The 21,096-nt window shown below is 38.2% G+C and overlaps 1 protein-coding gene across 2 annotated transcripts in view; it reads left to right on the forward strand.

The window, feature by feature from the left end:
- The window catches only part of rtn1b (reticulon 1b), a 39,334-nt gene extending 19,021 nt beyond the window's left edge, over positions 1–20,313 (forward strand). The window contains exons 3-11 of one of the 2 annotated variants that reach the window (XR_014536853.1): positions 329–1,078; positions 1,905–2,681; positions 16,638–16,845; positions 17,583–17,721; positions 18,023–18,092; positions 18,211–18,257; positions 18,348–18,406; positions 19,048–19,200; positions 19,233–20,313. Coding sequence is in view for 1 of the 2 variants with exons in the window: in XM_083561949.1 (XP_083418075.1) it covers positions 329–1,078; positions 1,905–2,681; positions 16,638–16,845; positions 17,583–17,721; positions 18,023–18,092; positions 18,211–18,257; positions 18,348–18,406; positions 19,048–19,090 (2,093 nt within the window). In the remaining variant the exon portion in view is untranslated. Of the gene's footprint in view, positions 1–328; positions 1,079–1,904; positions 2,682–16,637; positions 16,846–17,582; positions 17,722–18,022; positions 18,093–18,210; positions 18,258–18,347; positions 18,407–19,047 lie in introns of both variants that reach the window. The other variant, XM_083561949.1, reaches the window with a different exon arrangement.
- Positions 20,314–21,096: the final 783 nt, after the last annotated feature.

Here is a 21,096-nt window from a genome sequence, read left to right on the forward strand (position 1 = left end):
TTCTTCCTTTGTAACGTCATCTCCTTCGAGCAGTGGAGCCCCAATACCAGCACAGATGTTGTTACCAGTAGCCTTCTTGATATCTTTTCATGTGTAGATGCTGTGAGCTAAAAATAGCATCCCAGTGGTGCTCCTTAACCCCATGTATGTAGGACAGTGTGGAGCTGGCTGAGCAGATTTTTTTTCTAGAGAAAGGTAGGGGTTTAGTAGTGCATTTTACACTCTGAAGCCCTTCCCCAATCCTTGTGTGACATTGTTGCAGTTAGACAACAGATAAACATGTTTTTTTAAAGCATTCAGATTATGCGCGTTTTTTTTTCCTCTACAGATAAATCAGAGACAGATCTCTTGAAGAAGTCCATCATTGATATGGGTGACCCATACACATCCCTGCTGTCCGGTTATTCCTCAAAGATGGATACCTCCTACTTCTCGGGTGATATCAGTGGAGGGGAGCAGAAGCAGAAGGCTGGAATGGATGACTTCATCTCAGGCCTGGATTGCCAGTCTGCCATGTTCAGCTCAGACTCTGGTATCGAGATGACCCCAAGTGCTGAGCTTGGCTACAGCGCCCATAAGCTGCGTGACTCAGACAAGACCCCCGATTCCACCTACAACTACATGGACATCAGGAGCAGGGAGGATACCCACAGCCAACAGCAGCCTTTGGAGGATTGGGGGATAAGTGAGGCAATGGAATCTGCCCCTCTATCCAGCCTTAGGGGAGGGCATTACTTGGAGAAGAGTCCCTCACCTGTGGAAGTGGAGACATTGGGACCCTCTGCAGCTGCACTTGATTCACACACTTTCCCCTATGTAGAAGAACCATCCGATGACGAGCTCTCTGACTACCAGGCCGACCGCTTACCTGGTGCTGAAGAAGGTGCCAGTCTAGTAAAGATCACTTTAACCGAGACACCCCCCTTGTCAGTCTCTCCAGTGGACATCCAGCGTTCCTCGCCTGTTGGTGTTTCTGAGAAAGAGAGCATCCTTAGCTTGGGGCTACAGGGAGTGCCCACTGTCACACTGTCTGAGCCAGAGGATGAGAGTCCAGGATCTTCCACTCCACCACTCACAGGTGAGCATTAAAAGGTATAAATTGGCATAAGACTGCATAGGGCGATCTATGAATTGAACTCATTTGAATTTCGATTGGCCTCGTTTAGTCCAAAATGAAAAAATGTTGTGGAAAACCCAAATTAGAGAAAATGAACAGCAAAATGTATTTGTTGAAGTACAGATGGAGAAATAGAACTTAACTCTTTTTAACATTCTGCTTTATCAAGAAGTGTTATTTATACACATCAGACACCAGTCATAACATTATGACGTCATAGCATTATGGCGGTGAGTGAATAACACTGAATATCTCTTCATCATGGCACCTGTTAGTGGGAGGGATATATTAGGCAGCAAGTGAACATTTTGTCCTGAAAGTTGACATGTTAGAAGCAGGAAAAATGGGCAAGCGTAAGGATTTGCTAGAGTTTGACAAGGGCCAAATTTGTAACTGCTAGTCGACTTGGTTATACCTGGTCGGTGTAAGTTTATGTCCTGCAAGCCAGCTACAAATGTGTTTATTCTCCTTAGATATTCACAGGCACAAATATACAATGCTATAAAATCTCAAAGACAAAACTAACATTACTAATATGTTATTAATAGGAGAAATTAGCACAAACATGTGCAGAGAGTTTATGGTGAGGCAATAGCGGTGTGCTGAATAAAGTCTTTAGTGTATGCAGTTTGGTGCTGAGCCTCTGTCCCTCTGAGTAACAGATTCCACACATGCTCTCTCTCAGTGGGATTTCTCAACACAGCAGATGGCTACAGCCAAGCAGGTGATGAACCTGCAACAAAAACACTCACCTCTTTTCATTCTTTTTTCCCCTCTGTTGCTATAGAAGAGTCTGACTCTCCATCCGATTCCATGATCCATGCCACTGAAGTGAAAACCCAGGAGAAAGCTCCAGAAACTGCATCACTGGTCTCTCAGCCTGCCCTCAAATCCCAAAGTCCTTCACTGGAGTTTAAGAGCACTCCAACTCTTCCCCTATATGCCAAGGTTACAGATGCTAGCAGTGGAGACTCAGGTGATTCAGAGATTGAGCTTGTGTCTGAGGAGTCAAGCCCACAGGCTCCCAGCTCTGCCTACATGACCTTCAGCAAGGCTCCCAGCACCCCTCCATCAGCCCCGGCAACTACTCAAGCTCCTGTTTCTGTCTCTATCCCTGCCTTTAACCCTCCCCCTGGCCTTGCTTCTGCCCCCATCTCTGCAGCCATGCAGTACAGCATCCTGCGTGAAGAGCGAGAGGCAGAGCTGGACAGTGAGTTGGCCCTTGAGTCCTGTGAAGAAGAGAGCCCTAAGAGATTTCTCCAGGACTCCTCCACCAAGGTAAGCAAAGTCAACACACAACCAGCTGAACCACCATCCCCCTCATCTACAGTGACCGCTGCTCCTCCTGTGAGCCCTGCACCACCACCTGCTGCTCCCGTCTCTGTTGATGCTCCTAAAGAGAAGATAGCAAGTGAGGCAGAGAATGAGAAGACAAAACCAAGCAGCAACATTTCAACCCCTAGTCCAGTCCTGCCTGAACTGAAGGTGGAGAAGCCTCCTGAGGAAAGGCCAGCAGAGAGGACACTTTCTCCTGATATCTTCCAGGGAATAACTAGAGAGAAGGGTAAGGCTCTATGAAATTTAAATTCTTAATTTAAGAAGTGAATAAGATTGACGTGTGCTAAATGAACCGCAAATTAATAAAAGTAATTCTTAGATAGATCTTAGGTGTCTATGCAGGAATATATTTACTGTAGTCTTGATCAGGGTTTTAAAACTGATCTAGTACATTGAGTTCTACAGTGCCCTAAAATATAAACTTGGAATGTCTGTGGCAAAATGGCCACTCCTTGCTATAAATATATGGGTGGAAAGAAGCGAATTTGGCAGCGAAACCAGGAATGGCTGGTTTTTCCCAAAGCACAGTAATCAGTCATCTGCCAATAACTTCTGACTTTCACTGGTTATAGGGCCTATATATATATATATATATATATATATATATATATATATATATATATATATATATATATATATATATATATATATATATATATATATATATGCCTGGGTACATTTTTACCTCTAAACACAGCTTTGATAATAGAATTTAGTTAGAATACTGGTTTTGTTTGAACCCAGGTTCCCAATGCTGGATTAATAATTTGCAAATCAGCAATTAATAAGTATTAAGGCTATAGTAGTAGTAATGACCAATTCAAAGTTAAAACCACTTCAATTTTGTATCTGTTACACAAGCTGCATAGTAGCAATTACAGATCCCACTGTTAAATCACTGTTTCACATAAGAGACAAAGACTTTCAGCAGAATTGAGAAAGGTTTTGACTACATTATTAACTTCCAGTAATGTTTTTTGTCTTTTGCCATATACAATTTCAAGGTAGACCTAAAAAAAGAAGCATTTTTATACATTTTAGGCTCAAATCAATGCCTGTGAAAATACAGCGGTCCCAGGGGCCATACCCATTAATTTATAGCTATAGACAAAAATGTGTTCCCCGTGGCTAGAATGTGGTGCATTTCCATTTATAACAGTAATCGCAATGGGACGGTTACAGTCATCAATTTGGCCAATGGTGTGCCACAGCATTTCGGTATGAAACCTCTGTTTCTTCCCTGTTCTTGCTATAGATTTGCTGCAAACAGTGTAGCTTCTGTCTGACTGTTTCAGCCTGATGAGTATCAGAAAAGACAGGAAATTGTAAATCCCTGATGTCGAATGTCTCGATAAGGGTGGGGTGTGGTTACTCATCATTTCCTTTGATTACCTTTATGATCAAGATAGTTTTGTATTTCAGGTTTTACATAGTCTGTGTGTGACTTTTTAATCTAAAGCTTAGAATATATAAGATCAGACGCTTAGTGGTTTTTACGAACACATATTAAACTAAAGTCAGGCAGGTAGTCTTGCTACTGGATGCACTGATTACAAGCCTGTCATTGCAGCATGTATGCCTGCTCTTTTATTAACATCTTGAGTGCACTCTTAAATGCATAAGCACCCATCATAGGAATAGCCCAGCCCTCACACTATCAATTTTGCCAAGGCAGCCTTTATACTAACCTGTAGCTTATTCATTGCTCTGCTGTGCTTCTGCTTTATACACCAATATTCAGGCTTCTTCAGTGTTTAGCCACCAGCACTTTCTGCCAAAGTTATTTTATCTGTATTTATCTGAAAAGTTTAATCTTTGTGTTTGCTCCTAGCACTGTAAAAGTGAAGGAACTCTGTAGCCATACCAGCTGTTTGTTTTATTCTTTATGTCTGCTGACCAACAAAGGAAGGTGATGAATAGACTGCAGTATTTTTATTTCCTATGCGCTTTGTGCATCACTAATGGCATTATGCTGCAGTTAGGGCAGGGCTCTGTAAGTGCCTGTCGCATAATTTCAGGTCCAGACAAGATGGCCATTGATCATGTCCATCCTCCAGCTCCATTGGGGCTTAGCGGAGCAAACTTGCTACCTATAGCCCTATTCAGAATGGTTGGGAAACTGGCAAAATTTCAACAGTTTACACATGTTTTAGGTTTATAGGCTTTCTAATATTTTAGAAAACAGCATGCTTCTTCATGCCAACATAAACACAGTTAATTGTGGGAAATTAGAATTAGTGAAATATTTCAAATACATTCACTTTTGGTGCACCTCATTACACACACTCTGTCTCGCTGATGTTATTGCTAAAATCTGCACCAGAGACTGAACATCTGAGGTCATGGTTTTAAGTTATCCAACATTGCTATTAATACTTAGCAAGGAAATGAGTAAGCAGGAAAATTCCAGCAGTTCTTAAGGAAACCACCCCTGCTATCCAGAACAAAAAGAAGCAGAAAACCCTAATCAACATACACACACACACACACACACATATATATATATATATATATATATATATATATATATATATATATATATATATATATATATATATATATATATATATATATATATACGGTATATATATATATATATATATATATATATATATATACGGTGTGTATATATATATATATATATATATATATATATATATATATATATATATATATATATACGGTATATATATATATATATATATATATATATATATATATATATATATATATATATATATATATATATGTTTTTATTTTGTTTCCCCTTTTGAATCAGAGGAGACCGAAAGCAACGCATATATATATATAATATAATCCCAGTCTACTGCAACCAGATGTTCCAGATAAGTGGAAATCACTTGTTCAGGGAATGCCTTTTTTTTAAGCTATAGACAGCATATACAGATTTATAATAGTTATTACTGCAGAGTCATGTCACACGCTGCTTTGTGCAGGACAAAATATTGTGAAGTCACTTTCTGGAAGTCCCCCCACCCCCCCCTTCTCCCAGAGTAGCAGTAGAAGGACAAATCGTGGATAATGGAACATTGGTTTATAGGACAGTGAGGCGTAGGATGATCGAGGAAAGACAAAACTAGAGAAAGGGCACAATGCTTTACATAACACATGACCTCTATAGCACTTTACACTTTTCACAAACACATATTTAGACACATGGGGCTCACATTTCTACAAGGCATTTGGCCTATGCTACTTGTTTAAGAGCAGCTCAACAATTTGCTTGTATCAACAGTAAAACAATGCTTACATAACTAAAACATTAAGCTATTGCTGGCTGTAGTATGTATATACATAACATCACACAAGCATTTTTGCAAACACTACCATTTCTTTTTGCCATGTCATAACAGCAAACCTGTGTTTCTGAGTGCTTAAGAAATCTTTTTTTTTTAATGATGACTTCCTGCTAAAAGTAATACTTCAAAATTCAGAATAATTTTATTTTGCCTGATGATTCTTTAGAGTGATGTTGCTAAAATATAACATTTGTGATAGTGGGATGTTTAGGAATGAAGAAGCTGAGAAATAAAGCAATAAAATAACATTAATAGATTCCTAATATCTCAAAAAACACTGACTAATGAGGTGACGCGTCTCTCGGTAATTGAAAAACAAATCAGTCACCTCTGTTTGTCCTCGTGCAGTAGTGGGGTGTGTGCCATGCCGAGCAGGATCTAGAGACACTGCAGTGCATGAAGAAGCATCCAAAAAACATCCGTCATGTCTCCGCCTTACATTTACAAGTGCTGGAATTTGAATCTCGGCTCTAATGAAATCTCCGAGCTGAGAGTCCCAGAACGTGTAGTAGGCCTTTTCTGAGAAACTCTACTCATTTGAACAGCCACAACCCGAGGGTCCTCTTTACCAAGATTATTATATCATATATCAACATCTTGTTATGCAAATATTTACTCATATAGTCAAATAAATATTTCTGTATGTGGCACACATTAAGCATTTCTGTTTGATTAAGGCTAAATGTGACACTTCCTTCAGTTCTACAGCATCAAAGATGAGTAGTGCTGCCCTCCTTTGTTTATGTAGACTCACTACAGCTGCAAAATAGGAAAGCATATAAAAAGGATTTAGACAATTGATTATAGCTGTTTAATTTTAGACTTGGATAATTTGCTGTTTCTGAGAGTGGTGTAATGTCTCTGTCAGTACATGAGGCTGGGAGATAGCTGAGAGGGAACTGATGGTGACATTTACTGCTAATGCAATGAGAAGTTCAGCTTTCAGGTTTCTTAACCCATCGATTGTTTGAGTCGAGGGAAGGTGAGACATATTGTTTCTTATTTCTGAAAGCAATACAATTCAATTCCAAATAATAGACTTTTAATCCTAATGGCATTCAGGTCATTTCTAAGAGATTGTTTTGAAATAGGGCAAAAATAAATTTTTGAGGAAAAAAAAAAAAACCTGAAAATGTACAAATACAGATAAATTGTTGTCAACAGACAACTGAATGTATTCCATAATTATAAGTAGTATTAATAGAGAAGTACTGATCTTACCTTTTTAATCTTAGATGTTCGAGTACTACGTTTTGGCAAATACTTGATACTGATTTGGTATTAAGAGCTAAGCCAATTTTCCTTCACACTTTTGGTGCCAAGTTATGCAAAATATTAGTGTCCCGATAGCAGCAGGCTAAAATAAGCTATATACTGCTTGGGTCTTTTTTTGTGTTTTTAGATGTAGCCCTTTTCCTTGTTCTTTCTATATAATGGCATATAATTTGTGAACCATAGATTTAAAAAGTATCAAGTCTCTATCGTGTCTTTATTTCTGCTCTGCAGTAATTGTCTGTAGTCTTATATAACTATTTTGCACTGCAAAAAAACATGTATTTCGAGGTCAATGTTTCTGCATCCACCAATTAATTGTAAATAAAGTTCCTATAGCACATAATCTGCTAGATGTCAGCAGCTAGTGAATCGCCCATATGTGGTGTTTAATTGAATGATATTTATAACTTTTGATGTTTAATGCATCTGTCTAGTGCTGACTTCAGAGAGAACTGACTGACTTTGCTCGAGGCTTTTGGAAGCAGGATATCATTCAGGGTGCTGCATTCTGTAAAAAACTGTGACCATTGAACTACAAAGAGGGATTATTACTTTCCACACTAATAATAATTTGGATGTATTTCATTTTAATCAACATGATCTGCAAAAGCCATTTTTAGCACAAATGTGGATGATTCTTCCACTTGCATGTTTTCCAGCTGCCTGACTGACATAAATTCACTAAATTATTATTATTATTGTTTTTTTTTTTTCATTAACAATTTATTTCACGATATTGATTTTGTAATGAAATTTCTATTGGAGTTGTCACGTGCATTCATTTTATTTCCTTCCATTAGCTTGCTAGCTTCCTTGACAACGCACAGTCATGGATAAGAAGCGTAAGGCTAATTTGATTACAGCTATCTTTTAAATGCAATAAGGCTCAATTATCTACGAGCATCAGGGTTATATGATCTAATATGTTTCATGCTTTCATTGTGTTTGCTGTCTCATCGAGATATAACCCTTTTATGCGTGATTTTATATACATTTGCTCTACAGCGGTTTTTCAAATTTGTTTGTAGTTACAGGAAAGCGGAGGCTCTTTATCTAGTACCCGTAGGTGATATTTCCTTTGCATCAGTGTACACTGTCCTAAATACAGGGTGTGGTGCAGCGGCTGGAGCTGGAGTGTACATGCTGGCTTGCTCATGAGAAACCTCTAGAAGGATGCTTGTAATTCCCAGTTTCAGCCAGCAGAGTGCTCAGTCCTCGAGTTCTACAGTTTTGCATGAGTCACTGAGCACCAGCCCATATTTGACAATGCTAGCATATACTTTTACCTCTTCAAAAGAGTTTTTTGGACTGAGTGAACCAGTGTAATGTTGTATTTACTGATAGAGACTTTTGAACAGTCTCTGGATGAAAGTACACAAAGCTGATCCTGCACAGGGATTGAGCTTAACATTGGTGTCAAGACAGAGATATGAGAATTGGGTTTAAATGTAGAAATACAGGATAGTGGACACAGTAAGAAATATTATTTAGAAAAAAAGTCAATTGACGACATTAACAGTTAAAGCCATACAACTACTTGTTTTCATTTTCTCAAATCAGTACTTTTAGTGTAAGAAGAATGGCTCATGTATTTTATTACAAATCTTAACAACTCTCTAATGCGTGTTTGTGAAATTGTTTAAATAGCAGCGATCGAAGCACTGCATAGTTTGAAAAGCGTAGAAGCCAAGTTGTCAAGACTTTGTTGCTTTCGAAAAAAATACAATCACGATAGTCATGAACAAAAAAAGTGGAGTTACAACTATTTGAACTCTGAACAAAGATAATCTTGATCATTGTGTTTTTGCTTTGTGTGTGGTTACACACTTTTTGGACGTGTAAATGAATGTCATTGATGTAGATCATTTGCTTGCTTATTATTACTTATTCTCCTCATTTTAATATGTTAATCATCCATCATTATACTTGCTCTGGCAGAATGAAGTCTGTACAGCAGGCTTTTGTGTTAATATTCTTAACAAAGCATGGAGGTATTTTTATGATTATAATACAAGCACACAAGAGATTTAATATCTTTAATATCCTATAATTCTCGATATGCTATTAGTCTACATTAATAATGTAAGCAATTTGTTAATTATATGATTTGGGTTTTATCACTCAGCTACTGAACACAATTTGAAATGTCATCTATATTACTTAAAGATATCATTAGCGTTAGTAAGTGCAGTAGCAGGCTTCTTTAGATGATAAATTACTTAGTCGCTGTTATATGATTTTCATTTTCATTACTGCTTTTAATTATAGTGTGACATCATAATCAGGAACATACTGATGACCCTCTATGACATAATTTCAGGCTCTTCAGGGTTCCAGATTTTGTCATGGTATAGCTGTGATCCAACAAAACTATGCACATCGTTAATTGTGGACACACCGGTTTGTTTTAAGAAAATGCTAGGAAAATCACAATCTGTACTAGTATGTATCTCAGTATGATGCCTACTAGGAACACAAAGAAATGAAAAATCTGGGACGAAACCGAAGATTCAGGATGCACTTGGCCGAAAACCTGAACCGAAAATGGTTTATTTTAAATGATTTTAAAATACTGTCTGTATAATGGATTGTATTCCTATTCGATTTTTTAATTTTGTGAAATTGTTTTAATCTGAACTGAAAAACTACAAAACTATAAAATAATCACACTGTTAATTTTTTTTTTATTATCACAACAAAATGATATTAAACAAAATATTTTATTAAATAAATTCAATATATTATTCTCCATTGGATTTTTTTTACATAATAAAATGTAACAATTATTGTGCAAAACAGCAGTAATACAAAACTAAAACCGTACACTAAAACTGTAAACAACAGATGTAGCCAGAAGTTGAGAAAAAAGCCAAGGTGTTTTCAGGTGGTGAATTTTCAGTTTATGTTTTTGGCCTTTTTTTTTCTTTCGGTGAAAAGCATAGTGCTGTTTGCAGTCGAAAATGCTGTGCATCCCTAATGCCTACTATATATTTGTCCTCATGTGTCCTATAGCTGGAGGCTAACAGAGAGTGCTGAGTCATTCAGCATATCCCGTATGATGTCACATTACGCAATCACACATCCACATACTTATCTTTAGAAGCTATTGGAGAAAAAAACATACTAATTCTCAGAAAACTTGTTAGTAATTAGGTTAATGGAATATATTAGATCAGATAAAATGTATACATCTGATTTATTTATTTTTTTCATTGTAATAATTGTAATTAAACAACCTGCTCGTGCCGTAAAAAATCTTCCAATCAGTCGTTGATTATTGTCGTATGTTAGATTGGCTCTAGTTATCTATACGTACAAAATACTCTTAGTAGCTCTTGTCTTCTTTTTATATCTGGCCATCCTCCTTCTAATCTCCACTAGTCGGCAGCAATTACACGATCCACCATTACACACTTGTTCTCCTCCTCCCTTTGCTCACTATCCCCTCCTCTTTTGGCTCATTCATGCACTGGTGTGGGGTGGGGAAAGAGAGAGAAAGTGATAGAGCGATTGAAAGAGAGAGAGAGAGAGAGAGAGAGAGAGAGAGAGAAGTGGTGCAGCAGAGCAGGAGCAGAGGCACAGCAGATTGTTAGCGTGTTAGCAGTAGCCGATCATCACTTCCTCCCCTCAACATGCAGAGCAGCACCACAGTAGCCGCAGACTCCACCAAGATGGAGGGATTCTGGAGCAACTGGAAATGCCAGGGTATTTATTTGTGTGCATGTGCATGTATGTGAGATGGTTCGGGTTGTCTAGAGAGAGGATGAGGATTAAGATGAGGATGAGAATGTGTGCGCAAATCATGATGAGGATGAGAATGTGTGCGCAAATCATGATTGGCTGATTAAACAAAGAGGAGAGACGAGTGTGGATGCAGCATGGAGAGATGCTCGAGGTTATGCAGATCCTCAGGTTTAGACTACCGCATAATAGGACGGTCTGCTGCGTCTCCTCGTTTAAGGGTCTTGTCTGCGTCAAGGCAGCCGCCATGATGAGCATCAAATGAAGGGGGGGTCTGAGACAGTCGGACACGCCCTTACTCAACCCCCACCGACCCACTCTTTTCATCTTATCCATGCATTTTTTTTCTATATTCTTTCAGCATACTCAAGACAAAGCTATTAGAAAAAATAAATTTTCACCTATGTATCAATGTGTGCATGCATTTGTGCTTCTCCTGCTTTGTGTCTGGCTAACTGTAACGTTTCACACCGGCGGCAGTTGTGTGCATGAGGGAGGTTGGGGTGTGGCTACGTATAGCAGGCCAGCTCCATTTGCACACAGCTCCAGGTTGCCATCAGCAAATTTGCCATCTTTTTGTGCAATAGACAGCTGGTGGTCTGTGCCAGACATATTTATAACCATGTGTGTACCGTATGTGTACAAAACTGTGTCCGTTTCAAGGCATGTTAGTGATGGTGAATGTGTTGTAGAATATTCTGTGGAAGAAGGCCTGTGGTATTAGTAATTATCTAGTACTTGTGGGCTTTCAATTCTTTATTGATAATACAGCTATGCGTATGTAAAATTTGAAACTCTGCAGTACCACAAGGACCATCCACATAATTTTCATTCTAAAAGCTAAATGTACGTAGGTAATTGATGCTTTTTGAACTTCATATACAATTAGTTACCATTATCTTAAATCTTCAGCTGACAAAGTGTACTTTAATTATACATTAATGCCCGTATACTGTATATTAATGCCCATTTGGCTAGATTTGTTATTTCTCCGTTTCTCCGAAACGTTAGTAGGCAGAACGGCAAAACGAACTAACCCGACACGTGTTTCACCTCTGACACTCTTCTAGCATCTGCCTTGTGGTCTTTATAATTAGATTTAGTATAAACTCATGTCAAGCTGAAACATTTTTATCTCTTACGAACAGGAATTTGAAAAAAAAAGGAGATATTTTCTAGAAGAATAACTATTTTTGTGGAAATACACCGCCATTGTCTTGTTTAGCCGCATGATGTCATTGTCCATTTTTGATCGATTTTGCGCTTCAGAAAGATACAGACCTCAGCAGTGAGGTAGTGCTGGCTCTTAGATCAGCATTTTCTGTCTTTAGGAATGCTTTCCAGAAAAACCTAGGGTGTGAGGAGCCATCTTGGCTGTGTCACAAACAAGGCCTTTCTGAGAAAAGCTGGCACAAGATGAGGTACCTGTTCATGACTCATGAAACAAACTGACTCAACTAGCCTTTCAGAATATAGTTAAAACTAATATAGACGCTAAACTAGTATATAGTGGATAGAGTTCTGTACAAAGCATTTTTGCATTCAGTGAGCTCCAATCAAAAGAAGACAAGATTATGGCTAGATTAGAGCCGAAAACGAAGATCAGATTAGGCACAAGAAAGATCAGCAGAGCGACAGCACATCAGGGCCTTCACATCAGTGTGTTACAGCAGACGCTGCTTTTGATAAAGCCACCCAATTTGGTTAAATGTAGATCTCCATCGGGAATAAGTAACCTAGAATTTACACAGAAGATCCCTCTGATTGGTAGTTTTATTCTGAAACACTTGCACCAGCTCTACTCTCCTCATCTGCATGCACACCAAACTGCAATACCAATTTTGAACCTTTATAACATTTATTATAAGAAATAATAATTATGCATTGGTTAGTGATTATACTATTTGGAGAAGGTTCCCATGTTAGCAGATGTTTAGCCATCAGATCAGTAATATCTCTTGTGAGTGGATTTTAAGTGTGATCATCAGTTAAGGTTTTAGTCTGCTTTCTAAAATTAAGAGACAAATATAGAAAAGAGTTTTGTCTAGCGTGCATGCAATGCAATAATATTCATATTATTTAATGATTTCAGTAATTGCCATGCTGATTCATCAGGCTGCATTATGTCCTCAGTCTGCAGTCTGGCTGCAGGCTCTGGCTAAAGATTCGACTGATTGTTGTTTTGTTGTTTTATTTTCTTATTATTGGACACAATTTTGTATTTTAGCATGCTGTAATAGTATAACATTGGTCTGGCCTTCTGTTTGCAGTCCCCATGAGGGCACTAAGCTCAAACCCCATGTGTGGCTGGAATAGTGATTAAACTGGGCTTTTAATTACAGGTGAAATTATCAACCTTGCTTCCAAAGGATGTTCGGGTGTTCAAGACCTTTAAGTTATTTGGAAAACAATATATATTTAAAAAATCTGATAATATTTTGCACAAAATCTTGCTAGTAATCACCTTATGGCTTTATAAATATATTCAGTGTGGCTATTCGCTAGTTATAATCACATCGCCTTCAGTTTCGGGATCTAAAATGTATCGCAGACATTTATTTATTGTTCCGACTGAAGGCGAATGCAAAACAGAATTTCTTACTGCAACACTGGTGTGGTTTGTTTACACACACCCAACTATATTTGGATTTAAATTAGGTTGTGAAACATTAGTTATTTGACTTTGTTATTCCATAGAATGGATATTGCAGGTTGATTTATGGTACTCTGGATGGTCAGGTAAGATTTCTTTAGATTTTTGGTCCTCTTAGTGCATCTGCTACCCAACACCACCACCCCCACCACACGAAATTGCTTTTATTCAAATCGGTTGTGTTTAATTACATTAGTCATCTGGTGAAGTATATGGTGCTTGATTTCCCTTTTTGCTGGCAGACACATCCGACTGGTCGACTTCTATAAACAGAAAGTGTTTTAAAATGTAAAAATAATATTATGGTCAATTTGGTTTTAAGTTCGATACTTAGAACACCATCACAGCTCTTATACATTTTCCTTTAAACAAAGGTTTCCTTTGAACAAAGTGTCCCATTGCTTGTAATTTTAATAATATCCTAATTAGATTTCTCATCCTTGTTGAGATCTAAACTTGCCTAGGCAAGATCTAGAATATTTATCACATTTAAAAAACTCAGTGTTTCCTCCTACTTTGTTAAACTTGAACTCATTTCCAGAGAGGGCCTTTATCTGTTGCATATACTTTACAGCACAGTGAAAGTCTTACTTCAAATATCCCGGCTTGTTAGAAAGCTGAGGTCAGAGCACCGGGTCAGCCTTGTAGCAGAGAGGGTTTAGGGCCTTGCTCGAGGGCCCAAAAGTGGCAGCTTGATTGTGCTGGGGTTTGAACCCCGACCTTCTGATCAGTAACCAGAGCCTTAAGCCTTTACTCAATTACTAACTCAGTAACAGTATCCACTGCTCCTCAGGTACATTTATGGCATTTGGCAGACGCCCTTATCTAGAACGACTTACAACTGGGCAGGGGGGTTTTTGTTGGAGTATGCACACTGTTTGGTATTTTGTAAATTGGGGGCCTTTTGGGGTCCATGTAAAAAGATGGTAAAAGTTCAAGTTCTGGATTGCATTGTGAAGAGCAATCGTACCTTTTTCTATGATTTAATTTATATGAATTATAGATCAAATCTAGTACTAACATAACGGAATCTATGAGCTGTTACATGGCAGGTACATAACTTGCAGGATAGCCTACTAACCTTGATTGGAACAGTAGCTGTAGGGTTGATTGATATTGATCGGTACCATTGGTAACGGTGTAGAGACAAAGGATGTGACAGTAACTGACTTTCCACAGATGTATTTGATGAAATAGATGTTAAAACATATATTTGACATACAAAAGGATGTTGTCTTAATAATGGATTGTCTCAAAAACAACCTTTGTTGGCTAAAACACGAACATTGGCGTTCCTATTTGTTATAGCTATTGCACAAAATTAGCTTCATTACACGTATCTTAGAGTTTTCACAAATGTTTTAGTGGCGTAACACAGCTATAATTATGAGACTGGGTATAACTGGCAAATGAATCTGTGTTAGCACTAGCTTATTCTAGCTAATTGATGCCCGTTTGTTTGTTTTTTTTCTCTCGTCTATCGTCCCAGTTCTTGCCTGTGCTTTCCTTTCCCGTCTAATCCTTCCCTCCCCTCTCACCTCATCAGAGCCTCGTTACTCTGTCTGCCAGGCCTGTCATCTCTGCTTTTTAGAGACCAAACGAGGCTGGGATTGCCTGGGAATGATGGAAGACGGTTGCTATGGAAACTGCATCAGCGCTCACTCCACTGCACCCATCTCTGTTTCCGTGGCAACCGTGCACCAGAGGAGACATATTTTTTTTTGCCATGCAGGCTTTAATTGGAAACTGTGCAAATTCTGGGAAATGACAGGTCTCGGAGAGCGAAATTGCTCATGTTCATGCGTACGCCTGTTCACGGCTGCCGACGTTGTTTGTGCCATGAGAAAAAAAAAAAAAAACACTTTCGTGCTTGCAGGCCGTTCACTATTTGTACATGAGATTGATTTGAATTTTTAATAAAAACACTTAAATGCCACTTTAAACACATTAATGGCAAAAACAAACTACTCTATGTATGTAGTGTATGTTCTAGGTGGGTGTTTTGAGTGAAGTCTTAACCACACCCTGCTGGCACACTCTCACACACACACACACACACACACACACACACACACACACACACACACACACACACACACACACACACAAAGGACCCCAGCGAGCATGTGCAAACCCAGTGTGGAGCTTTCTGAAACATTAGCTGCTAGCATAGCATGCTCAAAATAATGCTCCAGTTTTTAAAGCTTGCTAGTAGAGATGGAGATGTGACACATTTGTGTCTAAAAAGCATATTGTAAATGAAAAATTGTATAAGAGAGCGCAAGAGAAAGAAGGAGAGAGAGAGAGAGAGAGAGAGAGAGAGAGAGAGAGAGAGATAATATGGATAATAATCACTTATTAATATACTTATATTAATATGATATGAATAAATAATCACTTAATAATTTACTCAATTATTGAATATTATAAATTATATATATATATATATATATATATATATATATATATATATATATATATATATATATATATATATATATATATATATATATTTATAGTTTGGTTTCTTAAATGAAGGTACATTTTATAGATTTTTTTGAAAGGTTGTTATTTTGACCGTTAACTGTATAATGAATGTGAATTAAAGTCACAGGAAGCAGGTTGTGAACTGAAAGGGGGGTTGGGGGTTACAGTTTATTCATATGCTAATGTATGTGGGCACATATGGGGACTCGTTTATTTTCGTTGCCAGTCAGGTTGGAGTCACATGGTTGGTAGGCTTTTTTGTTTTTGTTGTTGTTATTGTTTTTGCTGGTTTATTTTTACTCACCACTTCAGTGATTTAGAAGTCTTGGACTTTTTGAAAAGTTCGTCTTACAAACAATCATCGTCCGTATAACCGCATCACATGTCTCATCATGTTAACTGGCCGTGCTGAGCATCTGCTCCCAGTCTGTTGCCATGACCACCATGCTGCCCTTTAACTAGAAATGGAAGGATGAGAGGAGTGTGCTGGAGCAAAATGGGGTAGGGTGGGGGGGGGGTGTTAGTTATATGAAATACGGTTAGATGGAGAAGTGTGACAACAAGAGCAATCTTAGCCATTTAGCTGATTTGTCCTATATTTTCTTTGATGCTATTTTAAGCTCAGGAAGGTTCTGGCTCACACACAGACAGTGGAAGATAATAACTTGTTTACTCTCTCTGTCGTTCTCTCACTCTCACTGTATAGCGATGGAGCTGTTGTACTGGCGTGATGTAAAGCAGACAGGCCTGGTGTTTAGCAGTGTGCTGCTGCTTCTCTTCTCTCTGACTCAGTTCAGCGTGGTCAGTGTGGGGGCTTACCTAGCCCTGGCCGCTCTCTCTGCCACCATCAGTTTCAGAGTCTACAAGTCCGTCCTCCAGGCAGTTCAGAAGACCGATGAGGGACACCCTTTTAAGTAAGACTTGTCTATGCATGTCTCTGTATATGTTTTGAATGAAGCAATATTAAAAATATAATGTACATTTTTATAAAGATTAATATTTCATCATTAGGGGGGGAAAGAATTTCTCTAACATGCCTATACAGTATGTACTGACTTAATTGATTGTTGTGATTTTCTCTTAGGGAATATTATTGTAGTTTATCTAAATGTCTCCAAATGCCAAAATTTGGACCCAGTGGGACCGATTAGCTCATTGTTTCAGCATAATTCGTCTGTGATTGGTCAAAGTCAAACAAATATTCGCGAAATTTGGGACATGGGTGCAGAGGAGGGACATTGGGTATATCAGTAGAAGAATGCTGAGGATGGAGTCACCAGGAGGGAGGAAAAGAGGAAGACCAAGGTTTATGGATGTGGTGAGGGAAGACATGCAGGTAGTTGGTGTAAAAGAAGCAGATGTAGAGGACAGGGGGGAATGGAGACGGATGATCCGCTGTGGCGACCCCTAATGGAAGAAGCCGAAAGAAGAAGAAGAGAATATGCCATCTCTCCCAACCAGACAGCATGGCCAAATTTGCTCTTTATACTCAAATTCTGATTCGATTTTGCGTTTGTCAGATAAATAAAAGGGTGAATGCTTTTCTGTCCCATCACAACAGAAACCCTTACGTTTTATTCACGCTGTATTTCTGTCTTCTCAGCATGAGCGTTTCCATTAGAGACTGAGTGCTTGTGCGTTTGTTGTGCAGGTCATATCTGGAGTTGGAGATGTCCCTGTCACATGATCAGATGCAGAGGTATGCCGAGAAAACCCAGCACTACATTAACAACACTCTGAAGGAGCTGCGCAGGCTTTTCCTAGTGCAAGACCTGGTGGATTCACTAAAGGTATTATTATTATTATAATAACATTAATAATAATCATCATCATTTTTATAGGGGATTTGTTTGTTGAGTATGACAGTAAAAACAACTTTGTTCCTATAATGGCATACACACTATGTGAGAGAGTTTTAATAATGAACGATCCGAGCTTCTCCACTGCATTTCTTTTATTATTATCTGTACATTGTGTGCACATTCGCTCCATATGCATAAACAGCAGGCAAAAACATTCAGATATGGTCACACACTAATATTGAGCATATATTATTGCTGATATTATTATACTAATATCATGTTTGCTCAGTTCGCAGTGGTCATGTGGCTGTTGACCTACGTGGGCGCTCTCTTCAATGGCCTCACTCTCCTCATCATGAGTGAGAAGTCATTTTATTACAGCTCCCTTTATAAAAGCAAACGTTACTTTTTCTTTTTTTTTTTTTTACATTCAAAGGATCTAACTGAACTGATCTCATTTTAACTCCTGTCCTATAGTTGTGGTGTCTATGTTTTCCATGCCGGTGGTGTATGAGAAATACCAGGTATGTATAACATAGACATTGTTCTCATTGTGCTTATAATTAGACATTTCCAAAGAGCATTCTCAAATCTCTTCCTCTCTTTTGTCCCAGGCACAAATTGACCAGTATTTGGGACTCATAAGGACTCAAGTAAACACGGTGGTGGGGAAGTAAGTCGTGGCATCCTTTCACACTACGGGCAGCACTACACTGTTTATTTGTAGCCCATTGACCACACTGAGGCTAAGAGACGAGATCATTTGTTTTCTTGATGCACAACTACTGTTTTTTTGCCTCACACTTCTCCGGCTATCTGATTATTGGGCTAAAAATCCGAATAGTGTTCCGTTCAATGAATGTGTATCGGATAACTGTTTTCTAACTTGTGTAGTTCACAGTATTCACATTAAAACATTCTTAGAGAATCAGCTTCAGAAACAGATTTGATTCTGTCCTGCTTTTCTTTTTTCGAACAAAAATGTTCTGATTCGCTAGTAATTGCACGGAAGTTGTATTTGAATCCTTTTTTTTTATTTAAAACTGAAAATACAGAGAACGTTTTAGAATGTTCTCAAAAAAGGTTAGACAAGAAAGCAAAGCCTGAGATGTTTAGTAGTTTTTAGATCACTAAACATTTGAACATGCCTGTATATAACATGGTTTCTCAAATATTTGTATGTTCATATTTACATACAGAATTCTTATATATATATTATTATATAACACAAGGTCCACAAGACTACAGAAAGTGTAAATAGAATGGCAAATCTAAGACAAACATTTACAAAAATACAATTCTTTGCCTCTACAGGATCCAGGAGAAGATTCCAGGGGCAAAGCGAAAGGCTGAGTAACCATCTCAGAACCGCTGGAGAATACAAGGAGGTCATGACAAGGCTTTCCCTTATTATAGGGAGAGTTTCTCATTAGTTCATGGGATTACACCTAAACACACACACACACACACATACACACACACACACACACACGCACACGCACACACACACACACACACACACACGTATGTGCATTAATAAACACACACTCACACACACACACACACACACACACACACACACACACACACACACACACATGCGTAAATAAATGTACAGAAACACATGCACATGTACAAGTTACTGGAGCGTAGTTCTACTTTGTGCACACTGTGGTGTTTAGAGCAACAGCCGAGCCGTTCAGAGAAGTCCCACCCATGCCCGATAGCTATAGAAAAAACAAAAAGAAGACAAAAACATGCTGTCTCTCAAGCACTAAGCTCTAGTAAATAAAAAAAAAAAGAACAAGAGTTGTAAGAAAAACGGAACCAAAAAAAAAAATCTGTGTTTTGTGTTGCTTATTAAGTGCATGAAGTCAAGAGTCTTAAGTGCTGATGCGTTTCTTCTTTTCTTCTGGTTTTCCTGTGCTCTGGGCTTTCTCAGCTGCGCTGAAGACGTTTCTCTGTAGTGTGTGAACGATGTCTTCGGCTTTAGTGCTCTCCTGTGATAGTCTCTTCTAATTCCCCTTCTTCTTCTTTTTCTTCTTTGGGGAAAAACGTCCAATAGCAGCTTTTTTTTGTGTGTGGCACTGGGTGGGTCTACTCTTTTCTCACTATACCTGGAAACATATACACTTAAATATTCTATCAGCTAGACACGTGGACATGCCAAGGTTTACTTTCTTTGTGTGGCAAAAACAGCCAGTATTTAGCAGTGATTTTCTGATTAGGTATGGTAAACTAACTTGTAAATGTTTTTATATATATATATATATATATATATATATATATATATATATATATATATATATATATATATATATATATATATATATATGTTACAGGAACTACAGAGATTCATGTTTTTAGGTACTGTCGTCAAACTTCTTTTAAGTGAAACGCAAACGGAACGAAAAAAGAGACGGAGGAGGAGGAAGCTTAAAGCAAGAGAATGCCAGCTTTGGTGATCGTGTCCATCTTTGTACCCTGTTGAGTGTAGTTCTTCTTTAGCCATGGACTCTTAACTATTTGCACTTAAAATGTACTCACTGCTGAATGCGAAAATAAATGTTCTTAAATGTATGCTGTCCAAAATCTTTTCTTTAATGCAAAGAATATATTTTATTCCATGGTGTCAGTAAAATGGATGTTTTGAGGCAAATTTTTTTAAGTCTATTTTTTTAAAGATAATTATTGTATGACTTTCACAATATTGGTTTGGTAAAAAAAAAAAAAAAAGGTTTACTCTTCCAACAAAACATTCTATGCTGCTGAGAAAATTGTGAGAATGAAAGATTGCATTACATAATATGTCACTTTTCAGACAAAAAAAAATATGATGAAGGTTGTCGGGTTTTACTTAAAGCATGTTTGACAGTCAAAATCTTTCGAAACGCCGTAAAAGATTCTCCAAGATGCTTTAAAAAAATGCTACATATAAATCCTGAGACTGTTGTTACTGTACAGCGATCAGGCATAACATTTTAACCACCTGCTTAATATTGTGTTGGTCCCCTTTTTGCTGCTAAAACAGTTCTGACCCATTGAGCATTAGAAGCATTAACTCAGCAATTTGAGCTACAGAAGCTCGTCTGTTGGATTGGACCACACGGACCAGCCTTCGATCCCCACGTGCAGCAATGAGCCACTGGTCGCTGGTTCACCACGGTTCCTTCCTTGGAGCACTTTTGATAGATACTGACCACTGCAGAGCAGGAACATCCCACAAGAGCTGCAGTTTTGGAGATGCTCTGACCCAGTCGTCTAATTATCACAATTTGGCTCCTGTCAAACCCATTTTTTTCCTGCTTCTAACACGTCAACTTTGAGGACAAAATGTTCAATTGCTGCCTAAAACAAAAGACC

Source organism: Silurus aristotelis (genome assembly GCF_946808225.1).
Source record: "Silurus aristotelis genome assembly, chromosome: 15".
NCBI lineage: Eukaryota > Metazoa > Chordata > Actinopteri > Siluriformes > Siluridae > Silurus > Silurus aristotelis.